The sequence below is a fragment of the Gallinula chloropus genome, assembly GCF_964237585.1.
Source record: "Gallinula chloropus genome assembly, chromosome: 10".
Classification (NCBI taxonomy): Eukaryota; Metazoa; Chordata; class Aves; order Gruiformes; family Rallidae; genus Gallinula; species Gallinula chloropus.
This window is the reverse complement of record NC_140095.1, coordinates 10,684,903-10,709,744: the sequence shown is the minus strand read 5'-3', so window position 1 is coordinate 10,709,744 and position 24,842 is coordinate 10,684,903. Positions and strand designations below refer to the sequence as shown.

The 24,842-nt window shown below is 40.9% G+C and overlaps 1 protein-coding gene across 2 annotated transcripts; it reads right to left on the bottom strand.

Annotated features, from left to right (window-relative positions):
* Window positions 1-3,698: 3,698 nt before the first annotated feature.
* Window positions 3,699-23,468, bottom strand: DDX46 (DEAD-box helicase 46). 2 transcript variants are annotated; one of them, XM_084268568.1, is made up of 24 exons: window positions 23,376-23,468; window positions 20,546-20,731; window positions 20,145-20,285; window positions 19,196-19,313; window positions 18,177-18,342; window positions 17,769-17,920; window positions 17,348-17,461; window positions 16,061-16,226; window positions 15,583-15,703; window positions 15,066-15,241; window positions 14,510-14,631; window positions 13,796-13,874; window positions 11,910-11,992; window positions 11,037-11,201; window positions 10,528-10,690; window positions 9,490-9,683; window positions 8,793-8,930; window positions 7,986-8,135; window positions 7,133-7,330; window positions 6,363-6,581; window positions 5,467-5,611; window positions 4,837-4,910; window positions 4,134-4,212; window positions 3,700-4,035 (listed from the first exon to the last, which is right to left on the bottom strand). In XM_084268568.1, exons 1-23 carry the CDS (start codon window positions 23,390-23,392, stop codon window positions 4,165-4,167), a joined length of 3,135 nt encoding a protein of 1,044 aa, XP_084124694.1. In that variant the 5' UTR covers window positions 23,393-23,468; the 3' UTR covers window positions 3,700-4,035; window positions 4,134-4,164. The 2 variants fall into 2 exon arrangements, with proteins under 2 accessions (XP_084124693.1, XP_084124694.1); XM_084268567.1 differs by having other exon boundaries at window positions 3,699-4,212.
* Window positions 23,469-24,842: the final 1,374 nt, after the last annotated feature.

The following is a 24,842-nucleotide window of genomic DNA, read 5'->3' as shown; positions in this document are numbered from 1 at the left end:
TGGTATTTATTGCCCTGAGAAGTAAGTTTGTGATGATAAATGTCATGCTCAGAATGGCCAAAGTGTAAGTTAAGAATCATGTGCTCACTCATACAGTAGGTCATTAATAATTTCTTAGCTCACCAGAACTACTGAGTTCTGAGAGAGTAATTAATTTACCTCTGCTTAAGCTGGCCAGCTTGACAATTTTGTATCCCTCAGTCTGACTAAAGAAAAACGTCTAAATCTGTTTCAGATGAGAAGTCTCAGAGAAGCAATGTTTGGGTGGCAATCCCTCAGCCTAATGGTCATTTATTTAAAAACAATTGTTTCTACTGTAGCTAAAATTATGAAAACAAATCTTCCTGCCTAGCACTGTATAACAAACATTTTACAAAATGTACATTTTGGGACAAATTTGAGTCCAGCTGTGTGCCTTTTATCTTTACATTTTTAGGTTGCTCTCCGCCTCCGCTCCCCCCTCCCCATACAGCCAGAGTTAGCTGGAAGCCAGAATTTCTTTTGCAAACGACTGAGCTCTAAGAACACAAACTTGTTTAAGCTGAGACCATATTTGGAAGAGATCTGGGTCAAGAAAAATAATCAAAGGAAAGTGCATTCCTTGAGCATCACGTGAGGAGGCCAGAACGCGCACGCAGGGCCCAGCACTCCCGCTCGGATGCAGCGAGGGGGCCGTGCGCGGCCTTCACACAAAACTCGCCGTGAGGAGGCTCTGTGGCGAGGGCTGATTTTACACCAACGTATGCTCTGGGAAGAAACTCATGAGCCTATTTAAGGGCATTCAGGCAGAAGGCTTTTTTAGTAGAGGTGTTCAGCGACATGTCATCAATGGCGTGCATCTGTGGCAGAACTAACCCTGGCAAGCTCCAGAGGCTCCTTTCCCACGGATACACACACCTGTCTCTAACCCTGTCACTAGTTTTGCTGATGTAACCACTGTCTCTCATGAATGTAAACATGTCTGTAGGACTGAAATACCAGAGCACCCTCTCTCACACTCTGGCATTCTTTTACTTATGATTTTAGGAAGATCCCAAATCCAGCCTTGGGCGTTTGTTTTACAGCAGCAGAATTTTAGCAAAGCTTTGCTTAAAGATCTTTACTTTCTGGGCCCTAGCAGCCCTGAGGGAGAAGACCTCCTGCATATGGCACTTTGAGCCTCAGAAGCTGTTCGATTAGCAGCCAAATGCACATTAAATAGACTGCACTACTTTAATTGTACAAGTGAAATCTCAACGCAGCCAGGACAGGGAGGAGTTAGGGAACACGCCAGGCAGTGATCTACACCCATTACACTTGGGTTACAGCTTTACATGTTAGTCTTTATGCTGTAAAAACAGGCTTTAAGCTGCCTATTTAACGAAACAAGAGGCAGCAATGATACATAATGCAGTTAGGGCAATACAGAATTCTGAACCACGATTGCGTGCATTTTTCATCTTCCTATGAATTCTTCCCCCCTCCCCAGGCAGAACACTGGATTTAGGCCTCCTCTCCTGTTTCCTGGCTAGGACAGAACCCCTGCCCATTTGCAACTGGCAGGAGCCATGCTGGGCCTGGGACCTCGGGCTGTGCTGGAGGCTGCCACAGGGAAACACCAGCACAGGCCTCCCCTGCTCTGTCTCCAGCCACTCCATGATGACAACACTGCAGAAACTTCACGATCCAGTAGCAAACACTCATACCACTTATCCACCCAAAACTCCACTCTTTACTCAAGCACTGGAAGTGTGAGGCACCCTAGAAAACTGGCAGCATGGGGCCTTGGGCAGATAACAAAAGAAGTTCAGCTTATGTGTACTGAAAAAAAGGAAGTTGACCATCCCTGTGCTCTTCCAACAACTGGGGAGAGGAATCTGGTCAGGAGTGACTTCCCGAAAAGCAGCCAAACTGTGATGTTTATTAAGAACTTGCCTTTATCCACAGACACACTAAATATAACATGAGTTCTCTCTTCACCCAACTTTCATTCTCACCTTGTTTTCACTTTTTTTCCCACTTGTATATTTGTTAGTTTGAGAGTTTCTGCTCTGGCTTCTATGCATTTCACTCCTCTTGTCATGTATCCAAACACCTGCATCGCAACTTTCTTAACTGAGTCTGACCTGCATCTCATTGCATTTCTAGCAGGAAAAACACAAGTGCTTGTTGCTGTGCTCCAAAAAGTACAAGGTTAACAGTCATAGGAAAAAAATGCAGAACAATATAAGTGCAGAAAACAGATGAGCTATTCAGAAAGACAGTTTCTGAAAAATATACATTGAAATTATTTTTATTTTTTGCTGTAATTTAAAAAACATAGGAATATTGACATTGCATTTAAAAACCCCAGGAAGTTAAAGATTATACATCGTTGCATCTCTGAAATCCAACAGTGCAAAGCTGGAAGTCATAAAAACGTCTCCATCATGCCTTTTTTTTTAGGAGATACCAATATATCTATCAACATTTTGAAACAAGATTTTTAAAGATGTGTCAGACTGCCCAAATTCAAAAGTGCTTTTCATTACATATGTCAAAAACTGTCACTCTTCTGCAGGAGACACTGTCAAAAGTCAGACAATTCAACAAATAGGTTGCAGGAAATATATCAAAACCCAAACCAGGAGGAGACAGATGTATTTAAAGGGAACAAGAGAGCTTTAGTTTGATTTCAGTTTGAGAAGTCTTACTGTGTGTGTGGCATCTCTCTGTTCTACTCAGTGTATTCATATTGCCAAGTACTGGGTGTTCTTATCCTAAATGTATGCTGCAAAGTTGGTATCATCATTCCTTTCCTGTATTGCAAGTAAGGTATGGAGTAACAGTTGTATGCAAACAGAAACAGTAATGTAAATTACCTGAAACTGGGGGACAGAAGTTGTGAATTTATACAGCCATGATGCAGGTCGGATGATTGGTCTTCACCAGGGCTAAAGCACTATATACACAGTTGGTTTAAAATGACACATTTCTTCTGTGCCAGGTAACAAAAGCTTTCCTACAAATGTCCTTTTGAAAGTCACCATCTCCAAAGTCGTGCAGCTGCTAGAACAAGATGACTCAAATCGCTACCGCGCAGGCTCCAGATAAGCAGACGGGGATGTTAAACCCTTAAGAGCACTAAGTGTCCATCATGAATAGTCATGGTTTTTTGGGGATGAGACCTCAAAAAGAAAGGTCTTGCCTGTCCCAGTAGCTTGACTGCAACGATAGTCACTAGTTGTGGAATTAACTCATAAATGTCATTACTCATTTTTACGGAAAGCCATGTCCTAATAGTAATAAAGACAACAACCCCGAGGGGAAAATCACATTAAATGTATATATAAGAACACTGTAAAAAAGTGACAAAGTCTTATTTCATTACAAAAGAGGTTTCTTTTTCTGAGATTTTCTTTTTCAACTAAACAGGCTTTCATTCTTATGTCAGAGAATGAGGGGAGAAAAATGAAATCCTAAAATTCTGATGTTTAGAAAAACAAAACAAAACAAAAAAACAACCCAGGAAATCTATTTTCATTCTACAAAACATTTCACTTTACAAAACCCCCGGAGTTTTTCTATTACCTGGATGATAAAGACAAAATGGGACGTGAAAAGAATAAGATGATCTTAAAACTAGACCTCAAACATTCCTGGGTAAAATTCTCTACTCTGATCACCGCAAGACTCTCTGACATCAGGAGGCATTTGTACAGGGACCGGACGTGTGTGGAACCAGCCAGAGAGATGCTATATGGATCAGGAGAAAATCCTGCCTTTATTTTGGTGGTTTATCATTTTTTCCAGTATAAACTGATACGGCGTGAACCATGCCCACAATATGAAGCAGGTACATTCTAACAATCTCCAACACAAATCCCAACATTGTTTCATTTACTGAACAGTGTAAGTCTGTCAGGAAAATTAAAATCTGTTTTATTTTATACTCTTTATGATGAAAAGTATCTAAACTGCACTTTTAAATTAAATCATGCTCCGCCAAAACGGGTCTGCTTTAAGACTGGTAACTTCAGTGGAGAGAATGAAGATGTTTCAGCAAGTATCAATTTTCTGTTAAAAAATGTCAGCAAGACAAAATAAAAAAATTCTTAATTTACAATAAGCAGTGTAAACAGCAAAAACAACAGAAGCCACAAAGTTTCACGCACCAGCCACTGGCAGACAGAGAACTCCAAATACTCATAGAACTTTGTATCTTCCTTTGTTGGTTGGTTGGTATGAATTTTGCTGCAAATAAAGGAAAGAAGAATCACAGTTAAAAGCAAGAATGGATAAATGAGTTGCAATAAAACCCCACTAACCATAAATCCACATTACACGTGACTAAGAAGTTCCCTACAAGTCTAATGTAGTATTGCTGAAGGTTATTCTATAGAAAGACAAGTTTTCTTCAACCAGAGAACTGAAAATAGGATTTCTAAAGACCGTATCTTATGTGAAACCACACACTGTGCTGGACATGGGCGATTATGAGCTGGGGATGCTGTAAAGCTATGGCAAAACAAACCTCTTGATGTGTACCAAGTATTAAATGAGGGGAATAATTCTTGTTCAGCCTGACAGCGCTGAAATTAGGAAATTTAGTTGGACCTAACTCTTCAAGGGGGCTTCAGTCAAAAAGCTCTATCAATGTGTTATCTCCATCTGCTGGCTGGTGATAGCTGTATGTCTGGCTGACCAAACACAGAACTCTTTTCTAGGCTGCTCAATGAAACAGTGTTTGGGAGATCTATAGGCTCCAGTCCCTGATATTAATAAAAACTTATGCCAGAGTGTCAGTGTTTGTAGAAATCAGTCTCATAAGGCATAAATTAAGGCACCTTCCCTCTGCATTCTGGATATTTCACTCACCAATCTGATGAGCTCCTCTTTTATAAGTCGTGTGATTTCTGCCTTTGCTTTCTGTACAGCCAGTTCATTGGCACCTGAAAACAACAACCAAAAATTACCATCTTAAACCCTTTCTGTGTGAAGCCTACTGAATCAGCACTGCTGGTTACTGTTAAACTTGCTGAACATCCTCGACTATTTGGGGTCGAACACTCTAGTATTTAGACCTTCCTCTGTTTTATAGGACGATATTTAAAACAAACAGCCAGGAATTAAACTGTTCAAAGAAACTTCCAATCCTAAGTATTTCTGAGGAAAACTCAACCATCGTGAGATTTGCAAAGGTTTTGTTGTAGTAGTGGATGTAATTTCTTATACCTTTAACAGACAAACTCAACATGATTCCATTTTCTTCCTTATTTCACCCTGGCACAGACATCAGTATTATCAGGAGAAGCATCTCTGTGATCCCCACAGATCACTTGACAAAAGGTATTACGATAAATGAGTGTTTCTGAATAACTCTTAATTTGCAAAGTAACTAGAGTGGGTCTGTAACTGAGCATCCAGACACTACAAGTAGGGAGATTCCATGTCTAATTACAAAACCAGACTTGTATCTTTAATTGAAACATTTCTAAGAGTACTTACTTTCTATAGCTAAATAAATCTTGCGCTCTCCTTCCTTGGGTTCTTTGCCTGGAGGGAAATAAGTTCCTCTGATTGTAATGGCAGCTTCAGAATATTCACTGATTCTCTGCAGCGCTTCTTTGGAAGTGACTTTCCATCTGGCAGTCTGCAAAGTGGAGGATATGGGAGGATGAGCACAGAGGAAAGGCCTCACACAAAATGGCAATCCAAAGGTTAGCTGGCATTTCAGACAAACAAGAAAATCAGCCACAGCATTCTGCTTTAAAAATGTAGATTGTGCTTTTAGCCAGTTATTTTTCTGTAAGCTTATTTAAAGAAAGATCTGCCTCTGGTGTCAGCAAGACAGAACTTAGGGAAGAAGGCAAACAGGGAGTGGATGCACAGCACTACAGCAACACAAACTCTGAAGATCTTCCATTTTACCACACAAAGTTTAAAACTTGTGATTTGTATTTGTGATTTTCTGAAGCATCACCTGGGTATTTTATTTAGAATTCTGTACAGGACTAGACTTCAAGGCCAAACATACACTGTTGATGGCTGCATGTCCCCCCCACTTTAACAAAAGAAATGTTTTTTATTCCTATACAGTCACTGGTTAAAAGACAAAAATAAGCAAGTCTTACAATCGCCACAAATAAAGCCTAAGGAATGAACACTGCCAGTTGTTCTCCAGAACCCTGTAAAAATTGTCCCAAATCTCTACGATATCCCAAAAAATACTCCATTATCCCATTAATTTTAAATGGAATTACTAGAAAGTTGGTTGTTGTAAGTTACTTGTAGATTGAGACGACTTTACTGTCGTCTCAATAACTGGTATACTCACAGTCTAGGCTATGTAGAGCCTTCATTAAATAGTCATTATTTATGCTTATAGCAAAATGGGGACTTGCCTGTGGGAAGTCATTGATCTCCAATTCCTCTTCGTATCTCTTGAAGGATTCGTTTTGTCCTCCATCCTGTTTCTCTTCCTCCTGCTTCTCTATGGGTACGTAATTGAGCTTAGCATTGATCTTTTCAGCCAGTTGCTCTGCAATGGTCTTGGCAGATACAGTAGGAGCTTGAATTGTGCCTCCCCTCAGGATAGCATTTGTAGCCTGTTGCATCACATCCTGTAAAAGAACAGGTCCGTGTTGAGAGGAAGGGAGTCAAGAGAAGCCCTACACAGGCCAACAAGGGCTTCATGTAATGGAATTGTCCACATAACATTGTCTGAGCTTCTCTTTCTTTTCTTTCCTTCCTCTCAGGAACTCCCCTCACACCTGCATAGAAAACATCTGCCTGGACTTTTCTATCTTGAGCTCAAAACACCTTTGGACATTTCAGACCGCGTTAACCTAAATCTAAATGGGTTTTGTATCACATGCTTTAGCAGAGAAAGATGCTCTGCAACTCTGCTAAAGCTGACAAAACCTCACTGGGTAATGTTATCAGTAGCAAATTCACTCTTTGCCAGTGCAGACAAAGCATTTCCAGTTCTCTATTAAATTTTATTATCATATTGGCTCAATCACAAATCCTACAAGTTATAACTGAGCTGGCCCAGCACAAACGAGTTAAACATGCAGAAACACTAAATAAACTGTCATAAGCAGAACAAAGAATTGATTAATCTTTATTAAAAAAGAAACAAAGAAAGACCTTTTTCTGCAAAAATGCTGACCTTGAAGTGGAAGGGGACCAATACTTGTGCCTCTGCTCCGAGATTCTTCTGGGCATTGATTCTCAAGGCCAATCTTTTAGCGATTTCCAATTTTTCTGCATTCCCAGCAGACGGTGTGGGCGCGTTCGATGTCCCTGGTGCTGCCATGTCTTTTACTCTTTTCTTTGAATTGAACATGCTTTCAATTTGTTCATCAATCTAAAGAAAATAACAATTATTAGATCATTATTACATTAACCATTACACTATCTTACCATCCTAAAGAAAGAAAACCCTTACAGTGTGTTTAGTTTACATGCTTTTAAAGAAATAAATCTCACATGAGTGGTAGAAGCCTGCCCAGAACTACAACTCAACAGAAGGAACAGAGCGTCTAATAATCAGGATAAAGTCTGAACACAGTGTTTCAAGGTCACTAAAAGGAGTATAACAAACATTAAGAACAGAATCTAATAAGGATTTAGGACTACAAAAGGCTACTATGAATTTCTTTAAAACAATGCAAATAAAAAGATTTTTGTAATTGAGGACAATAGTTCTATTCATTTTACATGAGATCGTTACAAAGAAAAAGAGTTTCTGTGGCACTGACATAACTCCATATATTAAGTATAAACCAGCAGAAAGTCAGAAAGACTTTCAAGATCTTCATGGATCTTGATCTTCATAACTATATCTCTTTTGTATCCAAGAACAAATACAGAGCTACTCATGGAATTCAACTAAGTCAGTAGCACAGGAAATGGATTTTTGTTATTCCATGCATTCTGCAGTGTGTTAGGTAACCTACTGAGGAAAAACCAAATCTACTGGAAATTCTTAAGCAACTTCAATCCTAGTGGCAGGTGCTTACGTCAACAGCTGTATCTTCATCATCTGAATCTTGCAAGCCAAGAGCTGCTTTTTGTAGCTTCTTTCTTTCGTTAGCCAAAGCCTGTTCTGTCTCATCAAATTTAAAACCTTTGCCAGAGAATCCACTGCTTTTTTTAATCAGCTTTCCCTCCTGAAAACAGAAATACATATTTTCATACTTAGAAGTTTAAAATACCAATTCTGATAGTAACAAAATAACTTTACAAATAATTATTAATTTATTTATTTTTAAAAGCAGATCCTTGCTTTAGGAAGCCGCTCATTCAAACTTAAAAACTGTATTTTACAATGAAGTGTAATAAAAAAGTTACGTTAAATCAGCTCATAGGAACAACACACTATTAGGATTTTCTGTAAGTCTACATATTAAATGCTTTTCAAATGCAGTAAAGAAACCAAAACACCCTCCAGTTTTTATACTGGAAAATCTCCCAAGTCAGTCTTCTCAGGATGAGCAAGATCCTCTGATGATGACAGCTCTAGAAATAATAATACAAATTCTGTGAAAGAACTTCAGTCTCTTTGATGTGAATTTTGATAAAAGCCAAAGTGCCCCTTGTACAGGAGGGCATCTCACACCAGATGACTCTATTTAAATTCTCAAGAACAGTCCTGTAAATGTTATTCAAGATCCCAGTCCTGGAAACACTTACACACTTACCTAAGCACACCTGTGTCCCCTCAGTGAAGTCAGAGATGACTCACGTATGGATGCTGTGCAACAGGACCCCCATGTATACGCATTAAACCGAGACCAGAGCCCACTGCAGAAGGAAGAATTACTTACAGCCTTCTGTTGGTCTTTGAAGTCAGCCCAGAGCTTCTCCAAATCAGTAGGAATTGGATTCCCAGACAGTTCCAAAGCCTTAATGATATCACCAGCATACCGTGCCTGATCCTCAGTAATAAATGTATATGCATACCCCTGGTCAAAAGTAATTAAAAAGATAGTAAAGAACAATCTCTAAAGACGTTATCTCTAAAGGTACTGAAGCACCCCCGCACAGACACTGTTGTTCTGGTCAATAAAAGTAACCATGATATTAAGGAATAAACTCTTTTAGCAAGAATGTAGCATGAATAATGGGATTTTCCAGGAAGCTGATACAGGGGTAACGAACCACAGATGGGAAAAACTGAAATCTTTTGTTTCGATCTGGTCATGGTTACAAGTTTGGAAAATAAAATCTTATAAATTCGGTATGGCACATTGCTAAGAGTGAGAAGCACCCAAACTTTCAGCCACAAATGGGATTATAAAGAACATTCATGCAGCAGAACATGTAAGTTCACATTTCCATAGTGCTAAAATTCAGAATACATTTTACACATGATCACTGAAAAACCTCAGGCACACTCTAAAGCAAAACCCTCTTCCCACCACTGACGTAAACTACTACTCCCCTTTGGGAACACCCTCGATCAAGCAATACCTTACAGATATGTTTTCAGTAGTAACCAAAACAGGCAACCAATATACATACTTTATTGCCAGCTCGTCCAGTTCGGCCTGCTCGGTGCACATAATCTTCATAATGGTTGGGACAGCTGTAATTGACCACCAGCATCAGTTGTTTTACATCCAAGCCCCTCGCTGCTACAGATGTGGCCACCAGAAGTTTGCAAATCCCATTCTTGAAATCATTAATTATGCTGTCCCTGTCATACTGATCAATACCTGCAAGAAACCAGATTAAACAATTACAAAGCTCAGCTTTGAGTCAAGAGAATTTGTACACAGCATCCTCCAAATCCAACCAAAGGCTTAAGGAAATAAAATGTCAATACTTACAGTCCACATACATCAGCCAGGATAATCAATCTCTTATCCAAAATAACAAAAGTTTTCAGTTTTCCTCTACCAAAAAATGTTTTCCCTACCAAGATTATCAAAAGTTTATTTTCTATTTGACCTCTTATATTCAATCAAGAACTCATCCAGGGGAATCTCAGAAGAATGAGAATATTTTCCCTTCTTCCTTTGTTGCACTAAATGAATGGTGGTTTTGTACTTGATGGTTATAGTCTTTTCAAGAGCATTATATATACAAAGCTTTAAAATACCCAGATGGACAATATTCAAAATAGCTTGCTTTGTCTTGCTACTAAACTACAGCCATTCTATTACTACCTGATGGCAGAAAAGTAAACCAGCTGCTATTACTGTGGAATGTCAAATAAAAATATAATACCGCCCCAATGGCATTCACCACTCTACTACAACAGCAAGTAGTTACTATTACTATTCCTTGAAGTGTTAAATCTCAGTCAGCATCCTGTTGCAGTGACAAGATTTAGCATCTGATGAAATCTCACAGGGAACATTAATGAGCAATTATGGAGAACTATCATATCTCTCTTTAAAATTAAGAGACATGTATCTTTCCAAATTATAAAGCAACGCCTGCTTAGGAAGAAGCAATAAGAAATAAGTAACTTCTCTTTATACCATTATAAACTTCTCTGAATACCAATAGCCTAGTTTGGAGTTGTCAATATAAATCCTTAAGATTGCAGATTACCTCCATGAAGAGACAAGCAGGGGTAAGAGGCTCTCATTAAATCTTTCAACAACCCATCAGCATGTTCTTGTTTATCTACAAAGATGATAACTGATCCTTTTTCCTGATAGTGTCCCAGTAGCTCCAGTAATTTCAAAAACTTGTTCTCCTCTTCTATGACAATCTGGAAGAAGACATACAAAAGCAAAGGAGAAAGAATATAAATTGTATCTTAAGTCTTTAAACACGTTGAGGATGCATAAAAATAAAAGTCAGGATTACTCTTCCAGGCTGTTTCCACAGCAAAACTGCTGTTCAGCTCAGGGGTACAAACCCAAGGGTTTTTGCAAAAAAAGTGATCACACTGCATCTGCAGATTTTGGGTGTGAGTTTATTCTCAGTTCACCTTTAATAAGGTCACTAAACATCTAGAAAGAAAAGCTCTGTGGATATACTGTCTTGTGATCAATACTGCTGGAAATCATCTTTTGCAAAGCAATGAGAAGACAAGGCAGAAGTGTGATACTCACAACATGTTGCTCCACATCTGAACAGACAACACTTCTGCCTCCGACCTGCACTTCTATGGGTTTGCTGAGGATTCTCCGAGCTAAGGCCTCCATAGCTCTGGGAAAAGTAGCAGAGAACATGACAGTCTGACGGTCAGGCCTGACGTTGTCTACAATGCGCATAACCTGGTTTAAGAGAACAGTCCCTGTTAATACCCAGAGCTGCAACTGAATGTCACACGCATACAGAACATTGTCTTTGAAGTTCAGTGGTGTCTGCACTACGCAGACAACACGTTTCTTTATGGGTTTCCTCTTGGTGCCTAGGTGCTGGCACTGGAAGAAAGACAAAATGTGCTGGACACAGAGGAAGCGGAGTGGCAACGTGCAACCTGGCAAGGAAGCTTAAGACAAGCAGCAGAAATCTGACAGCTCAAGAGATGAAACAAAGGTGCTTTCTAGTTCCAGAGGGCAATACAGCCTGACGACACATCAAAATCTGGGATGTCTAATGCTGCTAGCCAGTCATTTGTCTCCAACATTTTGTTCCTGTCTCCTGTAGAACATTATGAGGAGACATCAAAGGCTTTATAAGCAGCCTACAGCTACTGATATGACACTTGCATCAAGGCATCACATAGGACTACAGCATAGCCACAAGTATCCAAAACAAGTGTGTAGAGAAAGAAGTGTTAGGGAAAAATCACGTTCTAAGCTACATATGAATTTACTGAAAACAAAGCATAGAATAATTCAAAGAGTCAGTTTAAACTGTTGTCTGTACGTAGCACACCTTCTGAACACTCATTTGCAGTGTAACAATAACATAGCACTGGAAAATCCTTTGAGAGGAAAATAACATCTTGTGGCAACATCACTCCTGTCATTCATTACCTGAGGCTCAAACCCCATGTCAAACATTCTGTCTGCTTCATCGAGTACAACGTATGTGACTCTACGGAGATTTGTCACCCGACCTGTGAAAGGAGAGGAAAAAACACATGGGAAACAAAATCAAATGGAAATGTAGTTTCCCTCAGGAATATATATTTTAAAAAAATGTTACATAGTCTCACTATCTTCTAACAAAGGCATTAATTAACATTAAAAAAATTCACTAAATGTGAATTTTAATGTTCTCATTTTAATCACATATACATTCTGGGAAATGTGTAAGTATGCACAAGGCCCTTTATTTTGTCAAACTCTTCTCTTGCATACCATCATAGGGCCAGAAGAACCTGTAAAATTCAGAAAACTGCCCTCGCCAAAACACATCATAAAACTAAGACTGAGATGAAGCAAGGAGCCACATCAGCCATTATCTGACAGCGCCACCTAGAAAAAAACATATTAGAGATTACAGCGCATGTGTGGAAGGCAAAGTCCAGTGCTAACTGTTGCAGCCTCAGAAAAACTCCTTTATACATATAATCTGTAACGCTTCTTTGGAGCTATAAATAACTATTTGAGGATAATCATACTAGTTCTAGTTAACTGCTAATAATATGCATAAAACAGAGTAAGCAGTCTTTTCAAAATGAATACATAAAGAGTAAAACCTACCCAGTCACACTCCTAAATTTAAAATTAAGAACCACCCCAAACTCTGGGACAGCTGGAAACAAAATAAGCAAAGGTGTACATCTGTGAATATTTTGGAATTATGATGGACAGGATAATTAGCACCCTTCCCAAACAAATAGCTACGAGATTCCCTTCCATGAGAGGGATTTAACTCAAGGATTTATGAATCATATTCTCAAACGTGAACACATTCAGTTCCAATCTGCTGTGGAGTGACACTGTCAAATGCTCTCAGAATGGAACAGATCTTTCATATTTTCTACAACTATCACTCAGGCTTGTGCCTTTCAAACAACAGTAGAATTTGGTCCTTTTGGCTTCAGCAAATTGTAGCTGAATCCTCAAACTATTTTTCAGAGATTTAGCGCTGCATTTTCTTAAGGTATGGAATTCATACTTAAGGAACAAAAATAAATATTTCCTAAAATCTACGTATCTATTCAACATCTTAACACTTTCATCCCCAAATAGTAACTTTGTAAAATTACTTGGGAACAGCATTAATGTACCTACCTTTGACGATTTAAGTCTTGGAAGCCCAGTTCTATATGTCTTGAAGGTACTTTTTCCACAGAAGTTAAATAATGTCAACAGTTTAGTAGAGGTTTTGATGTGGAATAATTTAATAATAAAACTTTATCTAATAAGCATGCAATGGTTACACTAGGACAAAACCTCTTAAAGCTGCAGTGGCTCAGTTTAATCAATCTGAATATTTGATGTAAGGTCAGTTCTTTTACTTTTGAACCGTTATTTAGGGAGGGCTTCTTTGGTTTTTAAAACCAACAGATAGAGGCAGTCAGACGCTCTTAGGTAAAAGCAGATAACTGCTGAGCTACACTACCAATAATAAAGGATCAATGGGCAGACAAAATAAGCAACTATCATATAACCTTTATCTAAATGACTTGAGGTTAAAAAATTTGGACCAGCATACTTTAAGTTGGACATTCTCAGAAGCTCTTCAAGAACGTATTACATCCTGTCCTCCCCAAAAAAGTCAAACCAATAGAGGATTAAAGCTATTAGTAGTGCTACACATATATAAGTATTCTCAATAGCTAGATAATGCAGCCTGAAGAGATATAAGAAAATTCCATAAGACCATTTATCAAAATACATGATCTTTTGAATTTGTTAGAATTACACAACAAATGTAACAAATTCTCCATAGGAAAAGGTTTTCTACTCACCATTGTTAGCTGCTAACATGTCAATCATACGGCCAGGTGTGCAAACAATAATTTCAGCACCTCTTTTGAGTTCAGCTATCTGATTTTAAAACACAGTAAACAAACTATTAGTGTGGGGTTCTTTGCATTTTTTTAGTGTATCACCTAGCAAAAAAGAAAACAATATACACTGATACAGCTGTTCTACTAATGTGACTTAACTCGGTAAGGGTTTTAGTGAAATAAATTACCAAGGCTTTTGAAAACGTTGCTTTCCAAAAGACAAACCTCTGACACTGTAAGTTACTACCACTTGAAGTAGTTATAACGGGGATGTGACTTCTGTGCAGTCAAGGGCCTGTAAGAAACGTCATGTGTTATGTCAGGGACAGCAGACTAAAACCGTGTTCCATCACAGATCGTCACTCCTGTTGTTTCCATAAGGGGGGGCAGAAATGAATCTCTAGATGATTCTAACGTGCAATATTTGTAATGTAATAAACCAACATTTTCTGGCTTGGGAAGGGAACGTGAGGAGATTGGTATGTTTAAGGTTAAGTTGTGTGCATTATGCTTAACCTTCTGCATTGCTACTATTCATACACAGAAAACCCACAGGGAAGGCTGCAAACGTACTGGATTTATAGGAAAGAGAAAGGAACGAAGTTCTTTGCAAAAGTAACATTAACTAGTGAAGTTCCAGAGTTACTTGACAAGGTGTGTCTCTTTGCATACCTGTTCACTGATTCCTGTTCCTCCATAAACACAGACAACTCTAAGCCCAAGTGTCTTTGAGAATTTCTTACACTCCTTGGTAATCTGCAAAGCCAACTCACGAGTAGGTGTCATAATGACAGCTGAAAGGCAAAGCACTGTCATCAGACATCGTAACACAAGAGATGTTGTTATTTATACAATAAGAGCTAAGCTTTTGTAATGTTTACAGCAATTTACTTGTAAGGGTTTTTAAAAGTGTGATTTCAAAAAAAAGAGAATTAAGACAATATGAGGATGGGGTGGAAATGCAGTCAAAGTTTTAAAATCAGAGTAGCAAGGCCTCTGTTCCAGACAGATGGACATGCAAGTGCTCTTGAAACAACATTAAACAGCACAGTGATCACAAACGACAATAAACAGCACGGTGCTCATTAAGTAAAAAAAAAGCCACTTGTTGATAGACATTAGTAAGAAAGCATTCCTCCCTATGACAGAGAACTGAAGACCCTTCTAAAGCATATGCCAAAGGTTTTTATTTATTTAAATAGCAACTCTGAAAAGAAAAGCTTTGTACCTATGGGACCTTCTCCTTCTTCTAACGCTCTCTGATCCATGATGTGTCTGAACATGGGCAACAGAAACGCAATCGTCTTTCCGCTGCCTGTTTTAGCAATGCCAATCAAGTCACGTCCATTCATGATTGCTGGGATAGCCTGGGTTTGAATGGGAGTGGGCTTTTCATAGCCATGTCTTAGAGAAAGGGAAAAAAACAAACGTATTTTAAGAATGAAACAGGATTTGACAGACTCGAATCACAAAGCCCTGCTAAAAATCTGTGTATAAGTGTCAATGCCATTCAAAAAATACACCTTAAAAATGAGCAGCAAAAGCACGATACAAATGGCAGGAGGAATCATTTATAACAATAGTTCAATACTGAGAGATAAGCACTATGATGTCTTAATATGTAACACCTACAAGCACAGACATGTTACATTATGCAACAAAGGAAAAGGTTTTTCCTCACAAGTGTGTGGCAGAGCACAGTGAGCAAAATCAAGCACGACATAGTTCATAAAGCACTAGCTTACTTTTTGAGGGCAGTGAGAATCTTCATGGAAATACCACACTGTACCCAGGTTTTTATTGGTTTGGGGCAGCCTTTTCCCTTGACAGTAATTCCTTCCAACTCCAACCTGTACACATTCACCTCTGAAACAGAGATTGCATTACAGCAGAGTCAAACTTGATGTTTCTGTACTAACTTGATCATAATATTCTTGGTCTGTCCTTCAACATGACATACTAATTTTATCACCACCACAAAACCAGCTTTTAGCTTGTTACACACAAATACAGGTCGGTGGTAAGGACTTGGGTAAGTTTTTCAAACAAACATCACATGCATTTATATGCAAATACTGATAATAGCGATCAAACTAACTGTGTGGTTTTCTGGTTGCTCCAAATGCTCTTTATATTCCAAAAGAATTTACTGCTGCTTTGTACGTCAAGATCTGTCATTCTTTTCTTTAATACCCAAGATGTTCTGCTTCTATTTGTCCTTACCTTCTTGTGTCATTTTGGCTAGTTCTGGTACTTCAACATAGAAGTTCTTCCTGAAAGGTTCATATTCTATCTTTCCATGATCCACTGGTTCTAGCAGCTTTCTCTGCTTGGTTTGATAGCCAGTCAGGGCAGTCTGAAGATCAACTTCCTCTTCCTCTGAGGAATACTGTAGAGATTATAATTTGCATGCAAATTAGTATGAATGGTATTCTGAGAGGCTCTAATTTTTCATTTATAGAGGAACTTTACTCAGAAGCAACAGTTACTCCTTAGCCTATTAGATCAGACACTGAAAAGCCACTCTCAGGTTAAGAAGGGTCCCAATTGTTCTTTCATCCATTTCTTTCACGTTTCTCCCAAACCTCAAGTTTCAAGGAGTTCCATATTGCTTCCAAGACTTCAGAAATGCTAAATAAATGACCCTGGTCATTCAGAAATAATCACTGCCATACAGCAGAAACATTAATAGGAAAATAAAGATCTATCAGCTCACTGAACTCACATCCAGAGAGGGCAGCAGACATTTATCCACTTGTAGCACCTCTTCCTACTAAGACACATTTGTTATTCACAGCCAGTGTAACAGAAACAGCTCATAAATTTGGTTTAAGTTCCTATCTACTAGAACACATCACTTGGCACAGCATTTTGTAGCCCTAGGCAGAACCAAACTCCTTTCTACTGTTTCCCAAACTGTAAAATGAGAGTATCTACTTCCCATTTGTGCTCAAAGAGATGTTGTCTCACTATGATTTATGAAGCGTTTTGATGCCCCATAACTTACAGGTGCTCTGGAAACAGCTGTTATTTATCCTTACAAAGAGATTCAGCAGAAATGTAACACATAGACCCCATTTTTTCAGATTAGATACACACGACTCAGTGTGCAGACTGAGCAGCCACATGAATAAACACTATGCTAACTCATGGGTCATTTGCACACAGGATCACCAGGACCCCCTGCCCAATTTCAGGAACACGAACTCAATGCCACACTACACAGGAGATCCACCAGCCCAGTCATACAGAGAACAATTACAAAGCCAGACACCCTGATGCACTCATTCAGGTCTCATCTGCGTAATGCTGCTTCTAACAAAGCTGCAATGGCAATTTCTGGGAAAAAACAGCACAAGTAACAAGAAACTGAGTAAGATAAAAATCTCACTACCATAGTTCTGCAAATCTCTTAGGAGATGGAAAGGTCCCAGGACTATCCTGGGTCTCATGCCTCTTAGAAGAGGCACATTGCATTTTCATAGCAGAAATACAAGACACTTCCATTACCTCCATTGCATCCTGGTCGTTCTCCATGAGCTCCCCCTTCTTCTTTTCTGACTCTGCAGCTGCCTTTTTGGTTGTCACCACAGTTACTACTTTGGTAACAGTTGGTCCAGACTTCTAAAAAAAAAAAATTAAGAAGTTAAGAAAAATAACTGCACTACCATATAAAACAAAACCTACACTGTCTGAAATCTACAGGGTAATCGTACTTCTGAGTGCATTATGCTGGTCTGGGGTGGGGTTTTTCACTTCCTTCAGTGAAATTTAATCACAATAATAGTTGATAAATCATTGGGAAATTAAAATTAAGGGTGCTTCTTGCTTTTTTTCATTTTGTCTCCCACCCCCCTTTTCAAAGCCATTTTGATAAACACAAAGCTAGTTTAAAAAGGCAAAGAGAAGAAATCTTAATGACAGCTTGTACCTTTTCACTTCCACCTCCACCCTTCACACTTCTCATATTAAATTTCTTAACTTCTTCTTTTACTTCTTCCATATAAGCATCCAAAGGATCCAACTCTTCATCTTCAACCTCATTGCCTTCTTTTTCTCCTTCTGCAGTTTCCTCTTCATCATCTAATACAAGAAAGAAAGATGGGAATAAAGGAAACAGAAAGAGAAAAGTGCTTCATATGCGTTACATTATTAATCTACCCAAATAATTAGTTACATTTTATTAATGTAATAAAATTAATGTAATAACCATGACAAGATTTAAGCTTGGTTATTTTCTAGTTCCCATTCTGAAAAGTAAGCATGTGCTTTAGATATAACTTAATAATATTATTAGAAACAAAAGTATTTTAACGGTTAGAAATAAAAAGGTAAATACCATCATCATCTTCTAAACTCCATTTTTTCCCCTGCTTCATCTCTTCAATTTCTTTTTTCAGTTCTCCTATGTTTTCCATAGCTTTCTTGCGTTGTTCTTCCCTCCATTTCTCAACCCTTTCTTTTCGTTTTCTCATTTCTTCTTCTAGTTTGTTCTGATCAAAATTCTACGACAAAACCCAACCAAATAGTGAAAATTAACGGCCACTGACTTCAGCTTATGCTTCTTTAGACAACTCTAACTTCTGTGTGAACATGCAGTAAAAGACCAGATATCCACACTTATCACAACAGAAGTAAAAATACTGAGATCACCTATAACATTTCCAAGCAAAAATATGCAGTTAGCTGGTTTATTTTTCATTATAGTAGCTGGTATATAATTTTTAAGAGAGCAGCAAATGAAGCAATATTCCTTGATGAATTAAACTTTCCTTTGTTTACTAGTACTGCAACTCACACTAGTGAGTTTCAACGCATTTTAGACTTCCTAAAGTCCTTCTAGTGCAGAAACTGATGAGTTTTTGCCTGGGGTGCCCTCACCAACAGAGCAGCTGGTGTTAGTGAGGGAGGTTTAGTAACAACAGGATGGTTTACAAGAGGTACTTAAAACTGCTAGTTTAGGAATTCATCATTTAGGCACAGTCATGTCATGGAACAAGACAAAGTGAGCTTCTCTCTCCCTTTGTTCTTTGACTCCTGGATGGGTCCAGAGGCCAAAAAATCCTTCAGCTCCTCTACTGACACTTCATATGAAAAGAGTGAGAGATGCTTCATGCTTGTCTGTGGTTTGCAATCTAAACAGTTGGAAATCTTGAACTGAGAAGAATATTTCTTATGCCAAGAACTGGAAGCACACCCTGTGACAGGAGTCTGTGTTACCAAAGAGAATAGTCTCTCATTCAGTGGAGATTCTGTCCAACTCTTAGAACAGGTTTTCTTTTCTTAATGCAGTAATCCATTGCTAACTTAATCCTTGGTTTAAATTCTACCTTTTAAATTTGTGTTAAAAGCATCTACCTCAGTGGCCACAGTATTTGTAGTAGCATCCTTCTCCTTCTCCTCTTCTTTATCATCTTTGTCTTTTTTCTTTTCTTTGGAAACTTCTACACCATCTGTCTTTTCTTTAGATCTTGATCTGAAAGGTAAGATCCAAGATTTCTTAAAACATTACAGCTTTTTGCTAGGGGAGGATACACACGTGCTGGAGAGAAAATTACCAACACCCTGTAGAGGTTTGTTTTCAAAGACCTCACAAAGCACACTGCCTCTCAGAGAATCTTTCTACTTCATGGAAATACTGCCTTTAACTACCAGAAAAGTAGGCTCTATTGCAGTCCACCAGTTCACAGGCTTTGGTTCTGTTCTTCTAATTTCTTTACAGGGGGAAGCTGCAGACTTCATTTCCAGAACACTTAAAATTGACACTCTAGTGGTTCTACAGCTTATTTCCTTTTCTTGAAGACAGCAGTTCAAGAAGAGATACTACAGATTTCCTGTTTGTGGAAAGGTAAAGTGATCTAGCATCTTGCCGTGGGACTCCAAGTGTACCTCTGCGTATTCAGTGCTGGCTGAAAGACCTAAAACCACCCCTTCCCTGGGAGAAGCTAGAGAGCACCTGGAATTTATTCATTTGGGCATACATGCTGAGGCACAAAACATAACCTACTGCTACTGGAACCTGAGGTAAAGTATGATGAAACCTTCAGAATGAAATTCAGTCTTAACTTTAAAGTTACCTGCTGTTTTTAGCTGCCACAAGTTGGATCTTTTATCTTTTACAGAAACGTTCTTACAACAAACTGCATCAGACACGTTAAGCAACAGGGAAAGATCACAACAGAACGATCACATAACGTTCTCATTCTACAGACCAAAGCTTTCCAATGGTTTGGCCTGATTACCTGATGGAATTGCCTGATAGTATTTTGTCACTATGACATTGGTTGTAATTAGAGAACACAAGTACCTGTTTTCTGTTTTCCTGCTCTTGCTTGGACTGGAGGATCGAGACCGTCTACCTCTACTCCTGCTTCTGGAGCGCCTCCTCTCTCTGCTCCGGGATCGCCTTCTCTCTCGGCTCCGTTCCCTTTCCCTACTTCTTGAACGTCTGCCAAGGGAAGAAAATTGTATTTGTTTAGCACACAATCACAGTATAACTTTAGAACAGGTTGTAAAAGGAACCCAACAATTACCAAGACCACTAAGGGCTTACAAAGTCCAACACCAGCAGCTAGAAACCACTTAATGAGCAAAAAAGTTAAGCAAAATCTAGCATGAATGGCAGCAAAGTAACTGATTACAGAGGAGGAACAGCAACACTCCGATGAGCAGCATTTTTGTCTTCTCTGACAGGAACCGGTGCCATACCTTTGACGCTTTCTGTCACGCGACCGAGACCTCCTCTTGTCCCTGCTGCGCGACCTCTCGCGCCGGCGCTCGCGGTCTCTGCTTCTGGAGCGCCTGTCTTCACGCTTCCCTCTCTTGTCAGAGGGAGAACGACTTCTAGAGCGGCTCCCGGAGCGGCCCCGAGACGCAGAGCGCTTCCGGTAATGCCTGCAGGGTAAACCCACAAACAACACATCAGTGGCAGGACAACGGGCAGTCAAAAGATACCAATCGTATTTAGGGGGATGGGCCAAAAAAGAATTATTATTATTATTTATCTTTTAAAATTTCTAAACATTTGTAGTAATTGTGCCAAACTGATTAATATGCTCCTAACAGGAGCATATCCAGGCTGCCCAGAGAGGTAGTGGATTCCCCATCCCTGGAGGTGTTCAAGGCCAGGTTGGATGGGGCCCTGGGCAGCCTTGTGTAGCTCCAGGCCTGGAGGTTGGTGGCCCTGCCTGTGGCAGGGGGGTTGGAGCTCTATGATCCTTGGGGTCCCTTCCAACCCAGACCATTCTATGATTCTATGAAACGATGCTGAGATTAGAGGGTTTCCTTACTCATATTTTGACTTGGGTGTCAGAGTAATACACAAAGAGTAATTTCCTTTTTAGAAATCCACCACTTCCCATTATACACAGGAAAAGATGAAGACTCATTGAAGCTATCTCAGAATTTGACAAACATATAGAACTGTTCTCTGTTGGTTTTTATACAGTCTGTAACTTTTATCCAGGTAAGCTGAGTAAATTATACCTCTGCTCAGTGGAAAAGCTTTCAAACTGCAATTAAGGAAACATAAACCCCTGAGCATCTGTGACGCAGCAAGGGTCAATACCTTTAGGATGCTGACACCTAAAGAAATTCTGTAGCATCATCAAACATCACAAGAGAAGCTTTAAGAAGTTAGCAAGGCTTGAGGGATGGGTGGTGGAGATGGGAGTCTCTTTTTCTCCCCTCATTAATGCTATCTTACCCCAATCACACTGTGGAAGCAAGCAGGGCTAGGAATCCTGTAACATACTCTGCAGCTGAGCACACAGGTCACACAGGGACTTGCCTGTGACCACCTCTTCTTCCTCCAGTTCCCAATTTTCAGTCACCATGCTGGGATACTTCCCTTGTTTCCACTCCTGTAGCTCAGGACCCACAGACCCTTTGCAAGTTTGTCAAGCAGGAAGCAGAGAAGGTGGGACCTCAAGACCCCCCACCTCCTTCTTTCCCTTCCAGCACTGCCACACAGGGCTGCATTACAAGTGTCAGCACTAAGAATAATATAGTTTATTTCAGCACTTTGGTATATTTAGGTACCACACACATTGGGAATCAGCACACCAGCAGCATGATATCCATACACTGCCTACCAGCAGTATAACTAAACGCAAAGAACATCTCTCAGCAACAGATATTTTTAGTTTCTTTTCCAACTCGGTCACAAAACACCACAGAATCTGCTCCATACTTTGTCCCTTTCTAATCCTTTAGTTTTAGAAAACTGTTTCTTTTTTACTTCTACAGCGCGCAGTAAAGCTGAGCATGAGTTGATGTTTCAGCAGCCCCAATCTGAGGAACACTTCTTTACATCAGCTCGGGCACACGGAGCCCAGCCCACCCATTTCCACCCACCATCCACTCTCACCCTCTTACCATTTCTTCACTTCCAGAACATTTTGTAGGTTTTAGAACAGAAAAAAAAATACAAGTTGAGACTCGCTTTTTATATTATTTTTAGCCCAAACAGGAAAAAACCTTGCCATTACATGAGAAACCAAGCAAGGGAGTCCTGGTAGCTTGTCAGAGGTTTGGCAATCAGTTCCCAGGAGATTTTGTAGCCCGAGTCTCTGACAGTGTCCCACTGGCAACAACTGCTGCCCTAGCTGGTTTAAAACTAATTCAGACATATCCACGGGAGTACCCAGCTCTCCAATGAATCACAAATTTGAACCCAAGCCAGTAGTTTAAATTTACACTAATTTTAAACTCATCTGTGTCTCCCAGTCTGTATCTCAGTTACGGACCCAGGAAGCTGATCCAGTGCAGGGACAGCTGCACGCAGGGCCACCGCCAGCGTTAAAATCCGATGGTTAAGTTAAGTTACACCAGGAGCACAGATACAGGCCAGGCAGCGCTGACAAATGGCAGTCTGGTTTAAAGCCCGATAGGTGCGAGCAGCTCAGGTCTGTCCCGAAGCACACGAAGTACGCGCGCAGGCAGCTGCCCAGGTGGTTACACCACCCATCAGGTGTCCGTTACACAAGCTGCGAGAGAGCAAAAGCGACGCGAGCCGGCGCGCACTCAAAAACAACGCGCAGAACCGCAACACCCCCCCAGTGAGAGCGCGAACCTGGCCGCCCCCGTCCTCACACGCCACTGGGCCCGAGGGGTGTTCGCTAGCCAAGGCCACGCACCGCAGCCAACCGCTTGTGCCCTACGAACCACCCCCCCTCCGCCGCCTCAGAGCCCGGAGGCGCCGCCGGGCCCGGACACGCGGCCGCGACCCACGGCGGCTCCTCAGAACGGCGGGGAGAGCTGTCTGCCAGCGCTTCGCAGCGCCTCGGCACGGCCGGCGCCCTAAAGCCCGGCCCCGCACCCGAGCCGCCCGGCCCTGCCTCCGCAGCGAGCTTCTCGCCGGCCCCGGGCCCTGCCACAGCGGCTCGCCGCGGCCCTCGGCGTTCCCGCCGGCCAGGAGGGCCCGCCGCCGCCACCCTTTGTTCCCCCTCCCCACCCAGCCACCCGCAGGCGCCGCCATCCGAACCGACCGCAGAACGGACAAGGCCAAGCGCAGCGACGGCGCCCCCGCTGCTCTCACCTGGACTCCCGCCCCATGGCGACGGCGGCAGCGGCGCGGGCCCAGCTCTAAACGGCGGCGGCCATTCCGCGCTCCAGCCCCCGGGACGACGAGAGGCGCGGCGGGAAGCTGCTGGGCCCCCCCACTTCCTGCCCGCCGCCCGGCTGCCGCTCCCCCTGGCGGCCGGAGGGCGCAGCAAACCGGGCAGAGCCCCAAACCCGGGCGGGAACGGGCCTGGCCCTGGAACGGGCTGGAACAGACCTTAACGGGACAGGCCCCACAACGGGCCGGGCCCCTGGAACAGGCAAGGCCGATACAGAGGGACCAGAACATGCCAGAAAGGGCAGCCCCCCCCCAACAGGTGGGATACCTGCTGCAAGGAGCCCTCCCCACACCACACCCCTGCTCCGGAGCCAGGACAAACCGCCAAGGAAGGGGGTAACAAATATACTTTTAATAGAAAACAATCAGTTTGGCAATAAATAGAATTATGTACATGAGCAGAGATAAAACAGGCTACAAGGGTTTACTTTCTTGACCAGAGATGAAGCAGCATAACATAGCACAACCCTCCTGCCGTGCCCATTCACTCAAGGGCAGGGGGCTTCCTCCAGCCCACCCCGAAGTCGTCTGACAGAGATATGAAGTTCCAGGTTAGGTCTCACCAGAGGATTTCTTCCACCACTAGAGAAGGAAACCCGCTTCACCTTTCCTTGCACTTAAGGAGTTGCATGAGCATACAGCAGGTGGGTCAGCTCTTTTCTTAGTATTTAGTTCACCAGGATCACATTTTCTATGCTGAGGATTAAAAATTCATTGCTTTTACAGATGCTAGTGCACAGTATTTTTGCAATTTATTTTGTATTATGTTTGGGCATATAAATAAGTCAGAACCAGCGTAACTTTTGAGCAAACATTATTTACATATCTCAACATTGATTTAAATGACAGCTATTTCAGTTTGCTGAAAATCCCAGCACTTACAAACAAATGTAAAGCTCCTGAATAAATATTTGTGCTACTAGACCTAAGAGTGGATCATTTGCAGCCCAGTCCTGGACATCTGTAACATGATACTCCCTGGAAAATAATCACTAAAAAAACAACACCCAAAACCCAAACCAAAATTGGGCAAACAAAAACATAAGCTTCTTGTTTTCATGCCACAGACAAACATGTATCTAACTCCGGGTCAGGAATGCAGTGCCAAAATTACAGCAGGAAGCTTTGGCAGAAAACAGGGATGTGTACTTTAAAGAGACATATTCAAACACTTGGCTTCCTAAAAAAACCAGTATCTGCAAATACCAAGATAAGTAAGTATTTCTCTACACTGAAAAAACCCAAACCTACAAGTTGGAAAGAATATCAAAGCTTCAATACAAGTTTCCCACAGATTATCAGTGTTTAAACTACTTCAAATGACACTTCCTCCCTCTCACTGTGCAAAATGTGTATGAGATTGAAGATAACTTGCTAGCTTGGTAC

Coding starts and splice junctions, on each gene's coding strand:
- DDX46 (XM_084268567.1), bottom strand. Junction 10,691..11,036: donor CAGATGTGGAGCAACATGTT/GTGAGTATCACA, acceptor GTCTTCTTCCAG/ATTGTCATAGAAGAGGAGAA. Junction 8,931..9,489: donor CTGGACGAGCTGGCAATAAA/GTATGTATATTG, acceptor ACTTTTGACCAG/GGGTATGCATATACATTTAT.